We start from the raw sequence: 13,567 nt of genomic DNA, 5'->3' as shown, positions 1-13,567 counted from the left end.
AGAGGAGAGAGAGAAAGAGAGAGCAAGCGAGCGAGAGAGTGTGAGAGAGTGAGAGAGCATAAGAATCAAAATTTGAAGTTCTTTATGGAAATCAGGGATGCCGTGTCACTGGGACTAAAGAGGAGAAGGTTTTTCAGCAGTCGCGTCACATGACCAACGTGGCATGACCAACGCCAGCGAATCAGGAAGGTGGATGTCACAGTGACGTTGTCCAATGATGACGTCAGCTAGAGCTCAGCACTGCGTATCCTCGTTCCTCAATGTTTACACAGCACCGGATCAGATACGTACTGGGTTGAATACATGGGCCCTGGTGGATTCAAACTGTTCCGCCTGTGGAGTCGTTTCCCGGCGTTTTAATGTGCACGGACAGTGCATCCGCAACGACAACGATACGGATACGGTCTAATGTAAACACCACCTAAGTGTTTGAGATGCACTAGTATGTTTGCTATGAACATAACTGAAGATTTTGACCTGTATCTGCATGTAATAATGCACTGTCATGATGCCACATGATTGCCTGCCTGGATAATTGCATGCATATGCAGATGTACAGATGTTCCTGTGTAAACTGGCTGCTCAATTTACATTGCCCAGTCAAAACAAAAGCCACACACTCAAATATTTTTTGGACCACCTTTAGCTTTGATTACAGCACATATCTATCATGGCACTGTTTTGACAACCTTATGCAACATCACAAAAATTATTTCCATCCAGAGTTACATTATTTTTTTTCTCCAAGAGCTTGTATTGATATCAGGATAGTCTAACCACTCCATAAAGTCTTCTCCAGCACATCCCAAAAACTTTCAATGGGGTCTGGACTGTGTAGTGTCTAATTCATGTGTGAAAATGATTCCTTATGCTCCCTGAACCACCCTTTCAAAATCTGAGTATGATAAATCCTTGCATTGTTGTCCTGGAATATGCCTGTGCCATCAAGGAAGAAAAATCTACTGATGTGATAACCTGGTCATTCAGTACATTCAGGCAGTCAGGTGACTTCATTTGATTGCCACATAACTTTGCTGAGCCTCAACCTGAAGCAAACCCAGATTGTAACACTGCCTCCAGAGCCTTGTACAGTGGCCAATATGCATGATGGGTGCATTGCTTCATGAGATTCTCTTACCTTGACACATCCATCGAGCTGGAACAGTGTAAAACTGAATTCATCAGAGACGTGACCTTTTTCTATTGCTCCAGAGTCCAATCTTTATGCTGCCTAGCAAATTGAAGCCTTTTCTTCTGATTAGCCTCACTAACGAATGGTCTTCTTATAACCACACAGCTGTTTAATCCTGTGTTCTCGTCACATTGTGCATGTGGAAATGCTCTTACTTTCACTATTAAACATAGACATGAGTTCTACTGTTTTTTTGTTTGCTTGTTTGTTTTTATTGAACTTCACCAAGCATTTAGGTGCTCTCCAATCATGCTCAGTTGATATATATCTATATATATTTTTTTCTGATCACATTTCTTCCTCCAGGAAGTTCAGTTTTAATAATGTGTTGGACAGTTCTTAACCCAATTCCAGTCATTTCATCAACCTCCTTCATTGCTTTCTTTGCTTGATGCATGCCAATAATTTGACCCTTCTGAAAAACGGTAACATCTTTTCCATGTCCATGGGATACACCTTCCAACATGGTTGTTTAAGAAATTTAGAAGCTACTCACTGCATCAGTTAGGATTAAAATAACTGTTGCCAGCTGAAACATATTAATCACTACAATAATTATCCAATCAAAGGCTCTTAAGTATTTGCTTATTTAAATCCAAATGGTGACTTTTTTTTGGCCAGGCAATGTATAAACTAAGAAATGATTCATATGATTTTATTTTTTATCCCGTTTTTCACAAGCATACTTTTTAGTTTAGTTGCATTTGCCCAGTTGTTGTCTTTGTTGCTAACAAAATGGGCTGTCAGTCCATCAAAGAGAACCATTCACACATACTTTCACATACACATTTACCCCTTTTCCACCAAATCAGTTCCAGGGCTGGTTCAGGGCCAGTGCTGGTGCTGGTTCACAACTCGTTCAACTTGCGAGCCAGCTGAGAACCAGTTTGCTTTTCCATAGCTCGCGGTGCTAAGGGAAGCCACGTCATTACGTCGCTGTATACGTCAGTTACGCCGTTGTATACGTCAGTTACATCGCTGTATACGTCAGTAACGTCGCTACGTTTGCATAAACCTTGGCGTGAATATCGAAGCAAAAACAACACAGAAGCAGCAGCAGCAACAACAACAATAATAATAATGGATGACTTCGCGTTTGTACAGCTGCTGCTTCTCGTCGCTTAAAAATGGCGATCTTTCGCGGTCGCGGTCTTGTTATTGTTGTTGGTCTTAACAACTCTGCCCCCCGCTGACGTAAGCGGTTCTTTCCTCTGGCCCAGCAGAGAGTTGGTGCTAGCCTGGAACTGTTTTTTCTGGCCCCAGAGCCAGTTCTTTGTCAGTGGAAACAGAAAACCCGGTTCCAAACTAAGTACTGGCCCCGAACCAGCCCTGGAACTGCTTTGGTGGAAAAGGGGCAATTCACACCTAGGGGCAATTTAGAGCAGCAAATCCACCCACCAGTATATTTTTGTGAGGTGGGAAGAAACCAAAGAACTCAAAGGAAACCCACACAGACATGCAAAATTCCACACAGACAATAACACAAGTTCAGAACTGACTCTGCAGCTGTGATGCAGCAACCTTGCACCACTGTCATGTACAGCAAAAATGATATTCATATCAATGTTGTTTAAAGGCTTGTATCTCTAAACAAATTCAGATTTTTACCTTAGAACTGTATAATTGTCCCAGTAAACAGTGAACTGTTTGGAGAATGATGGATACTCACTGTGCCATGCTGAAGTCTGGCTACACAAGGCCATCGTAGAGTGACAGTGCCTGTACAATGGAAGGATCTGCCTTGGAGCCCTCTTGAAATTCTTGTAGTGTCAGCATCCCATCTGCATTCTGGTAATAGAGACATGCACAATTTACTCAAACTTACAATCAGTCACAGGGCTGTGCTGTGCAACAATACTGTAACGGTGTCTAAAAGGTTAAAAAAATCACCAAGTGCTTCTGTTGCTTCTGTGAATAAGAATTTTGTTTTGTATGTATGTATACATATCCAGAGTGTGTTTATGTTATGATGGCATTATGGTGAATTCATAATAATGACTATGAGATTCCACCCTGAGGATGCTCATTTTCCTACATCTCCAACACATTTGGCACAAGCCTCCAGTGGAAGTGACAACACCCATGAAACTGGTTGTGAATAGAATTTGGTTCAGAGCTTTCAACCATTTTAGCAATTTTTGTTGCTAGTGTTCTTCATACAGGTACTAAGTTAAAACAGGTTAATTATAAAGCTTTGGTCATAAGGTATTTTACATTGGGTTCATCATCAAAGCTGTTTTATGTTCCAGTTTGCCATTTCATTGCATCAGTTAGGGCATATAACAGGCTACTGACAGTTTAGTGGTCTTTGTTAAAAACTTATGCATGTAACTCTCAAATTTCACAAATAGTAATTTGTGTAATACATATGTTATCTCCGCTTTAAAAACATATAACATGGAAATTTGTTTTATTTAGGCTACTTTCTAGCCTTTTCCTTTGCTGTCTGCCTACAAAAAGTATGACAGGTAAGTAGCCAATTTAATGAATACATCAGTAAAAACAGCCAGTCTGCCTAAAGATGTCTAAAACCTAGGTGTGATTTTCTCACACACTGAATGCCATGCTTTGATTGTAGCTGTATAGCTATTTGCTGTTGTGAAAAAGGACATAATCCTAATCAACACAGTTTGGAATCAGATATCAACTCCTAAAATGTCATCATCAAAACAGAAAAAGCACCTACACACTCTACGGTTAAATGGCCCAATAATAGGTCAGTAGAACTGACTGAAATAATCAGTAATTATTTCCCCACAGATGTTTGCACAGAGAGCAATCACTTGAGTGATGAGGCAAGGATGAGGCTGCTGTTTAAACGTCACATATTTAAATTACCTCCGTGATGAGACAAACTGATGTGGATGGCTTTGATAACCCAAGTGATAACTCATTTCTTGTTATAGACTTAATTCTTGAAAAATTGTCAGTTATTTTAGTTTATAGATTAGGATATAAATGTAGAAGTAGGTGGGACATCTTTCAATCGAATTGGAATTATTTCTTTAAATCATCATATTTTCCCTCTTGCTGCAGTAACGGCCTTGGGGCACTCCTGCTTGGATCAGATTAGGAATCTCTTTTCCAGCAGTTGCATTTAGCCTGACTTGTCCATCATCAGACGTCTCGCCTTGTGGATGTTGATACCCAGCAGAGCCTCAATCTTAGTCCAAACTCTGAGACGTTTTGACATCAAACAGAACCTGTTTCTGAAATGCACAATTTTCTAATCTACAAATGTGCCCAATGTATTTCAAGTGTTGAACGTAACAGTAATCGCAGATTGGAAGCATGTTGGTTATCTCTCACAGTAGGGCATTGGAGAGCTTAAAACCCCAGTCTAGTTCACCATCAACCTGGGTTTTTGGGTTGACGTTTTTGCTGCATTCTCTCAAGGAAGGTGCATTTCTTTGTACATATCCCCCTAGGACCATTTTCCTCAAAAATCCATGCCATATGATCTCAATTTTGTTGAGTTCATTTTCAGACAGTGCCCAGGTCAGAATCCTGTACAGAAGTTGTGAGCAGACACATGCAGTGATTAACTTCACTTTTATGGATAGTCATATTCTATGGTCTGTTAAGACATGCTTCAGCTCATTCCATTTTTGAAACACAGCCTCCATCCTAGCATAAAGGAAGCTAACATCATAAGCACTGTCATTTGTGATGGTATATCCAAGGTATTTGAAACTACGTACTTTCTTGACTTGCTTTTTCCAACAGTTATCAAAGTTTCTGTAGCGAGATCCTGATGTGGGTGGAGCACAGAAGCACGGCAGGTGGTTGTTTACGTTTAAAGTGTTTTTTTATTTTTGCTTTTCAGCATAGGGCTCAAAACCTCTCACTCTCTCTCACACACACAGGCTATCATCGAGCCCTCGGCGCTGTCTTCCCCTTCTCACTCTCTTTTTATCGGGCACAGTCACTGAAGGAGACACACAAACGCACGTTAATTGATAACAGGTGTAGTAACACGACCACTCACCTTCCCTGACTCCGCCCTCCATTCACAGACCGGCGCTCGGCCACGCCCCCTCTGCCACATACCCCCACTGCCCGACTCAGGCCAGTGGGGGTATGTGGCAGCGGCCTGAAGCAGACTCCCCTCCCCCCTTGACGGGAGAGGAAGTCCGCCACCACCATCTGTGCCCCCGGCCTGTGGACCACTTCGAATTTAAATGGCTGGAGTGCAAGATGCCAACAGGTGATCTGCGCATTGGCATCCTTCATGCAGTGGAGCCACTGGAGGGGCGCGTGGTCTGAACAGAGGGTGAAAGGGCGCCCCAGCAGGTAGTACCGGAGGGCGAGGACCACCCACTTGATGGCTAGGCACTCTTTTTCGATCGTGCTGTACCTGCCTTCCCGCATCGACAGCTTCCGGCTAATGTACAGCACGGGACACTCCTCCCCCTCCTGGGACAGAACGGCCCCCAGCCCTCTGTCCGACACGTCTGTCTGCAAAATAAAGGGGAGAGAAAAGTCAGGGGAGTGTAACAGTGGCCCCCCACACAGTGCAGCCTTTACCTTAGAGAAAGCCTGTTGGCATTGCTCCGTCCACTGGACTGGATCTGGTGCTCCCTTTTTAGTGAGTTCCGTCAGCGGGCTGGTGATGTCTGAATAATTAGGTATGAACCTACGATAGTAGCCAGCCAGCTCCAGGAACTGTCTCACCCCCTTTTTGGTCTTGGGCCTTGGGCAGGCCGCAATCGCTGCAGTCTTATTAATTTGGGGACGCGCCTGCCCATGGGCCAAGTGGAAACCCAGATACCATACGTCCACCCACCCAATCGCACATATCTTTGGGTTGGCTGTGAGACCCGCCTACCTCAGTGACTTTAGGACCGCCCTAAAGTGTTCAAGGTGCCACGGCCAGTCATTACTATAGATGATAATGTCATCCAGATACGCGACTGCATAGGTGGCGTGGGGGTGGAGGACCCTGTCCATAAGCCACTGGAACGTAGCGGGCGCCCCAAACAGCCCAAAAGGAAGTGTGACGAATTGGTGTAAGCCAAACAGTGTGGAAAAGGCCGTTTTCTCTCGGGACAGAGGAGTCAAGGGGATCTGCCAATATCCCTTCGTTAAATCCAGTGTCGAATAAAAACAAGCAGTGCCTAATCGATCTAGCAACTCGTCAATGCGAGGCATTGGGTATGCGTCAAACTTAGACACTGCATTGACTTTCCTATAGTCCACACAGTACCGGACTGACCCGTCAGTCTTGGGGACCAGGACCACTGGGCTGCTCCAGTCACTGTGGGACTCCTCGATTATGCCCATTTCAAGCATGGCTTCAAGTTCATCCCAGACCACTGTTTTTTTGTGTTTGGGCAGGTGGTAAGGGTGGCTGCGCACTACCACCCCTGGGGGCGTCTCAATGTGGTGTTCTACAAGGTGGGTGTGGGCGGGCAGGGGTGAAAACACGTCGGAAAATTCTTTCTGCAACTGGGCTACCTCTGTGAGCTGGGTCGGGGAGAGGTGGTCTCCATAAGGGACCAGAGCGATGGGCGACGTCAATTTTCTTTTTTGAACCTCCGGCCCCAGCTCCGCCTTCTCCGGAATTACCGACACCAACGCCACGGGAACCCCCTCATTCCAATGTTTTAACAGATTGAGGTGGTAAATCTGTAATGCCCCACCCCTGTCCGTTTGCCTCACCTCATAGTTGACGTCCCCGACTCACCGTGTGACCTCAAAGGGCCCTTGCCACTTGGCGACCAATTTGGAGCTCGACATGGGCAACAATACAAGTACTTTGTCTCCCGGTGTGAACTCCCTAAGGCGCGAGCCCCTGTCGTACAGTCGGACTTGACGTTCTTGCGCCTGCCACAAATTCTCCTGCGTTTAAGTGAGTGAGTGTGTGGAGTTTGGCGCGCAGGTCGAGAACGTATTGAATTTCGTTCTTACTGAGTGAAGGTCCCTCCTCCCAATTTTCACATAGCACGTCCAAAATGCCACACAGCTTACACCCATATAACAATTCAAATGGTGAAAACCCTGTGGAGGCTTGTGTGTGTGACATGAATGTAGTGCCTTGGTCTGTCAGGATTTCTTTCGGAATCCCGACCCGGGAGATAAAGCGGAAGAGTGCTTCTGCTATACTGCGTGCTGAGATATTGCGGAGAGGCACTGCTTCTGGATATCGTGTTGCATTAGTCCACCAGAACTAAAATAAAGCAATATCCCCATGCTGACCGATCTAATGGCCCAACGAGATCCATCCCAATGCTTTTAAAAGGGGTCTCGATTAAAGGGAGAGGGCGCAAAGGCGCTTTTGGAGTGGCCGCGGGATTTACTAATTGGCATTCGCGGCACGCCGCACACCACCAACGGACATCCCCATGAATCCCTGGCCAATAGAACCGGGCCATTATTCGGGTTAGTGTTTTATCCTGCCCCAAGTGTCCGGCCATGGGATTAAAGTGAGCCGCCTGGAATATGAATTCCCGGTGGCTCTTTGGAATTAACAGCTGTGTTATCTTTTTGCCAGTTTGAGTGTCCTGCGTCACTCGGTATAGCCTATCCTTAATAATAACAAAGTAGTGGAAGGCCAGCATCACATTTGGCTGGAGAATTTGACCATCGATTACTCTCACTTGGTCAAATGCACGCCGCAGAGTCCCATCTTGCGACTGCTCTAACGGGAAATCCCCAAGGGAATCCCCGAGAGAGGGAGGAGAGGCGGGGCGCTCCTCACTCCATGTATCACCCTGAAGCGGTGCTGACATAGACAGCTCTGTGACAGCTTCTCCCGCCAATGCTACTCCAGGGCTTTCCCTAGCTGAATTACGGCAGGACCCACTCTTCACTATGTGCGTCATTAATTCCTTAAACCCCGGCCAATCAGTCCCCAAAATTAGCAAGTGGGTGAGGCGAGGGTTAACTGCTGCCTTTACACTATGTTTTTCCCCTCGAAACAGAATGTGGACAGACACGAAAGGGTAGTTGTGAACATCCCCATGCACACACAACACCTTCACCATTCATGCTTTCCCCAATGCCTCACCTTGCACCAGGCTTTGGAGGATTGAGGTCTGGTTACAACCGGAATCCACCAAAGCCTGATACGTATCCCCTTGGACACTTACTGGTATTCAATATGCTCCGGCCTGATCGAGGGCGGTTTCTGGCGCGTCGGGGACCCAGACCACTGCGCCCACCTCCATCGCGGAGCACTGATGCTGGAGTTGTCCCGGCTCCCCGCGACGCCAGCACACCAGCCCAGGCTCTCCCTCTGCACCAGAGTTACGGACGTCACTCATCTGAGGGGGAGGAGACACAGACAAGGAAGGGGGAAACGGGAGGACACTGCAGGTGCGCCGGGTCGGCTGGGGGGGAGCCGGCCCCCACCTCTGCAATGGGGGAATGGAGCGAGGACGGGAAGCAGAGGGAGAGTGGGAGAGAGAAGAGAGAGGAGAAGAGGAGGCACGCCTTCCTGCCATCAGAACTGTCACCATGTGGTCCTCTGCCAGCTTGATCGCCTGGTCCAGCGACGCCAGGCGATGACACTGGACCCACTCCGCCGTTCCTTCCGGAAGTCATGCGATGACTTGTTCCAGTGTCACCAGGTCGATCCCTCCCTCGGCATCGCGGTCGCCTGCCCTCAGACACCGCCGGCAGGCGTCCCAGAGTTGCTGCCTGAACGCGAACGGCCGGCTGACCTCCTCCAAGTGCAATGAGTGGAAGCGCTGCTACTGTTGCTCTGGGGAGTGGCCGACACGCAGGAGGATGGCTCACTGTAGGTCCGCATACACGAGCCGGCTGTCGGCGGGGAGCTGTAGCGCAGCCAGCTGCACCTCGCCCGTCAGCAGGGGGAGGAGGCGCACTGTGTGCTGGTCCACCGGCCAAACCCATGCCTCCGCTGCCTGCTCGAAGAGCCCGAGGAAGGCTTCCGGGTTGTCGTGCAGACCCATCTTCATTAGGGTGAGGTGCGGAGGGTCTGCTCCGGTGGCGGTTGTGGGCCCCGCTGACGCGAGCAGGTGCCGGAACGCCTGGCAATCTTCCTGTTGGGCCAGCACCAAGGCTTCGAACCGTTGTTCTTGCTCCTTCCGGAGGGCGACCAGCACTTGGTGCTGGTTCTGCTGAGCTGTGGCGAGGGCATGGATGAGATCCTTGAACAGCGAGGACTCTATGAGGCTGTTCCCTTCTGCACTCGTCCCGGGATTCAGCACCACTATAGTGAGATTCAGGTGTGGGTGGAGCACAGAAGCACGGCAGGCAGCTGTGTGCATTGAAGAGGGGTTTTTATTTGATGACTTTTCAGCATACAGCTCCAAAAACTCTCACTCTCTCACACATGTGCATGCACACACATACAGGCTGTCAACGAGCCCTCCGCCCGACCTCCCCTTCTCGCTCTCCTTTTATTGGGCACAGTCACTGAAGGAGACACACAAACACATGTTAATTGACAACAGATGTAGTGACATGACCACTCACCTTCCCTGACTCCACCCTCCATTCACAGACTGACGCTTGGCCACGCCCCCGCTGTCACAACCAGCGAATTCTAAAGGAAAATGTCAGGACATCTGTCCATGAACTGAATCTCAAGAGAAGGTGGGTCTTGCAGCAAGACAACGACCCTAAGCACACAAGTCATCCTACCAAAGAATGGTTAAAGAGGAATAAAGTTAATGTTTTGGAATGGCCAAGTCAAAGTCCTGACCTTAATCCAATTGAAATGTTGTGGAAGGACCTGAAGCGAGCAGTTCATGTGAGGAAACTCACCAACATCCCAGAGTTGAAGCTGTTCTGTACAGAGGAATGGGCTAAAATTCCTCCAAGCTGGTGTGCAGGAGTGGTCGATAGTTACCGGAAACGTTTAGTTGCAGTTATTGCTGCACAAGGGGGTTTTACCAGATACTGAAAGCAAAGGTTCACATACTTTTGCCACTCACAGATTTGTAATATTGGATCATTTTCCTCAATAAATAAATGACCAAGTATAATATTTTTGTCTCATTCATTTAACTGGGTTCTCTTTATCTACTTTTAGGTCTTGTATGAAAATCTGATGATGTTTTTGGTCATATTTATGCAGAAATATAGAAAATTCTAAAGGGTTCACAAACTTTCAAGCACCACCGTATACTGATCTAGTTCTAGCTGTGGCTCATACATACGAGCACCAAAGTGTTTGGAAAAATGTTCCTCTAACTTTCTAGATGGAATCAGTGATCTGTTTACTCGTGGCATTGATGTGTGTTGTTTCATCAGTCTGCATTCATCTTCAGCATCACGCTGTTCACTTGCGAAGTTCAGTTGATCTGCCTTGGTTTGGAAGTAGTCATTTTTCAAACTTCATGTGTTGCTTTCTCACTTCGTGGCCCAGTGACTTTCTTTTTTTTTGGATCTTGCTCCATATGGTGGTGTTGGATTAGTTCTTGATATACTTGGTTTGTTCATGGTTTTTTAACTTTGTTAATTTTTTTTTTTAGATAGGATTGCCTCCTTAGATTCTTGTTGAATGTCATTTACCACTATCTCCTCCACTTCATCAACGTGCTGCAATTTTGGTTCAGCCCCGAGGAGACAATCAAGTTTGACACTATAATTGTCTTGGATTGCGGGTTCATCTCTTAGACGTCGAATATCTGGATAGACCTAAGGGACATCCATGCATAACAACAATTTGGTAATCAGAATTGAAGGGCTGACTTTGCATTGGGTATACCCTACAATTTTTAGTGAAGCATTTCACATATGACTCAGCCATAATGTAATCAAGTCTACGTTTCCAGCCAAGCGTGGACTGAAATGACCACCTGTGTTCATGTGATTTTGTAGCAAACATCATGTTCAGCAAATAGAGACCATTCTCTTCCACTGTTTAAATGAGCCCTATCTCATTAAATCTTGTTGGACTTTCATCATTATATGGGCCAACACCTTTTCATCTATCAGGGTCACAATTACTTCCAATAGTCGCATTGAAATCACCTGCAGTAACTATTTTAAATGAGGGATGACCAACTTTCATGTTCTGTATAGCCTTATTGACTCCATTCTTTGGCAGAGGTAGCATGCTTCTGTTGGACAGTAGCAGTTGTATATTGCCAGTTTCACACCATGCACTGTCACTCTCAATTATGTGTTCCACATCCAGTAAGCTGAAATGTGGAGCCAGTACCACGGCAACTCCTGCTCATGCAACCTTCATTCCATTTTAGACTACATGCTACCCTTTCAACGCATGATCATTAAAGCAGATTTCACTGTTACCCATTCGTCTCACCTCCTGCATGCACACCATATAATGTGATAACTTCTTGAATTGCATCACACACTCAGCCAGTTCACTTTCACATTTACATGTTCTTACAATAGTGAAGTCAAGTTTATTTGTATAGCGCTTTTAACAATAAACATTGTCGCAAAGCAGCTTTACAGAATTTGAACGACTTAAAACATGAGCTAATTTTATCCCTAATCTATCCCCAATGAGCAAGCCTGTGGCGACGGTGGCAAGGAAAAACTCCCTCAGACGACATGAGGAAGAAACCTCGAGAGGAACCAGACTCAAAAGGGAACCCATCCTCATTTGGGCAACAACAGACAGCATGACTATAATATTAACAGTTTTAACATGAAGACAGTTTCGTTGATGTTGTAACTCTTCATTGATGGAAACTTGAGTGCAAAACTGTTCATGACAACTGCAGTCCTAAAGTTAGCAGGTCAACTGTAGTCCTCAGCCATAAAAGCATTACTGTAAGAGTCCAGAGCGTCCTCCAGGTGTGACTTTCAACTGTCCTCATGGGGCCGTCCTCCACAGGAGCGATGCGATGAGACTCCAACCAGACACAGGGCACCAGGATGGATCAAGCAGGTCTGAGGAGCAGAAGAGGTCAGTATCTCGATCCCAGGACCAACATGTAACTCAGAGGGACAGATTTTTTTTTGGGGGGGAGAAGAGGGAGAGAAAACACAATGTCACCTGAATAAGTGTAGGCAACAGGTGTCAATGTCTAAAAATAACACAAGTATTAAGTCTGTGTGGTAGGCTCGCAGAGACGAGAGTCCTGACAGCAGGCATAATACACAACAATGGCATGTTAATATGGTTAAAAAATATCATGATCTGCTCTGGCTGGATGCTTGATTGGGTGATGGGAGCACACTCCTCAGCAATGAGACAGTTGGAATTATAGATCAGAGAGAGTGCAGGCAGATGCAGATGGGACCCTTAGGGCTGGCCAAGACAATTCAGTTACATTTCACCGGGTCTGGGACATGCGACAGAATGTCAGACGGCCAATTCCCTGCAGGCTACGAGAGCCAGTTGAGGTCTCTACCCTCTCCACCAAAAGATTTCCTGTTGACTCCATGTAACTCAGAGGAACAGATTTGGGGGGGAGAGAGAGAGTGAGAGAAAACACAGGTTGTTAGGTATGCCCAATGTCACCTGAATAAGTAGGAACAGTATACATATTGCACTGAGTACAAGCAGGGACTCTGGCAACTAACTATGACAGCATAACTAAAAGGGGAGAGCGAGAAGGTAACACAGGCATGAGGGAGCCCCAGGACATAAAGCAGCCAGCCACTACACCGTCAACAAACTTGAGTGAGCAAGCGAGTGGGGACTGACAGCATCCATACATCCCAGTTTACCAAAACACTCCATGTCTGAGGACCCTCCAGATCTACACCTTTACCTCATAAATACCATTAACAAAAGGCTTGACTAAACAGATATGTTTTCAGCCTAGACTTAAACGCTGAGACTGTGTCTGATTCCCGAACATTACTTGGAAGGCTGTTCCATAACTGTGGGGCTTTGTAAGAAAAGGCTCTGCTCTCTGATGTAGCCTTCACTATACGAGGTACCAGCAGATAGCCTGCACCTTTTGATCTAAGTAGGCGAGGCGGGTCATAGAGGAGCAGAAGTTCACTCAGGTACTGTGGTGCGAGACCATTTAGTGCTTTAAAGGTCAATAGTAGTATTTTATAATCAGTACGAAATTTGACTGGGAGCCAATGCAGCATGGATAAGACAGGCGTGATGTGGTCATATTTTCTAGTTCTAGTAAGGACTCTTGCTGCTGCATTTTGAACTAACTGGAGCTTGTTTATGCACTTATTGGAACATCCAGACAGTAAGGCATTACAATAATCCAACCTGGAGGTAACAAAAGCATGAACTAGTTTTTCCGCGTCATGTAGTGACATTAAATTTCTTATCTTAGCAATATTTCTGAGATGAAAGAAAGCTATCCGGGTAATGTTATCAATGTGAGTTTCGAATGAAAGACTGGGGTCAATAACTTTTACTGCTGCACGTGAAGAAACAGAAAGGCCATCCAGAGTTACTGTGTAATCAGAAAACTTACTTCTAGCTGTATGTGGTCCTAGTACAAGTACTTCAGT

The 13,567-nt window shown here is 46.1% G+C and overlaps 1 protein-coding gene across 2 annotated transcripts in view; it reads right to left on the bottom strand.

The window, feature by feature from the left end:
- ncs1a (neuronal calcium sensor 1a) overlaps positions 1–13,567 on the bottom strand; it is a 225,822-nt gene that overhangs the window by 28,353 nt on the left and 183,902 nt on the right. For both annotated transcript variants that reach the window (XM_060913112.1, XM_060913111.1), the window contains exon 8: positions 2,862–2,980. In XM_060913112.1, the coding sequence (XP_060769095.1) occupies positions 2,882–2,980 (99 nt within the window). In that variant the 3' untranslated portion in view covers positions 2,862–2,881. The remainder of the gene's footprint in view (positions 1–2,861; positions 2,981–13,567) is intronic.

The sequence above is a fragment of the Neoarius graeffei genome, chromosome 28 (genome assembly GCF_027579695.1).
Source record: "Neoarius graeffei isolate fNeoGra1 chromosome 28, fNeoGra1.pri, whole genome shotgun sequence".
NCBI classification, from domain to species: domain Eukaryota; kingdom Metazoa; phylum Chordata; class Actinopteri; order Siluriformes; family Ariidae; genus Neoarius; species Neoarius graeffei.
This window is presented reverse-complemented; position numbering and strand designations above follow the sequence as displayed.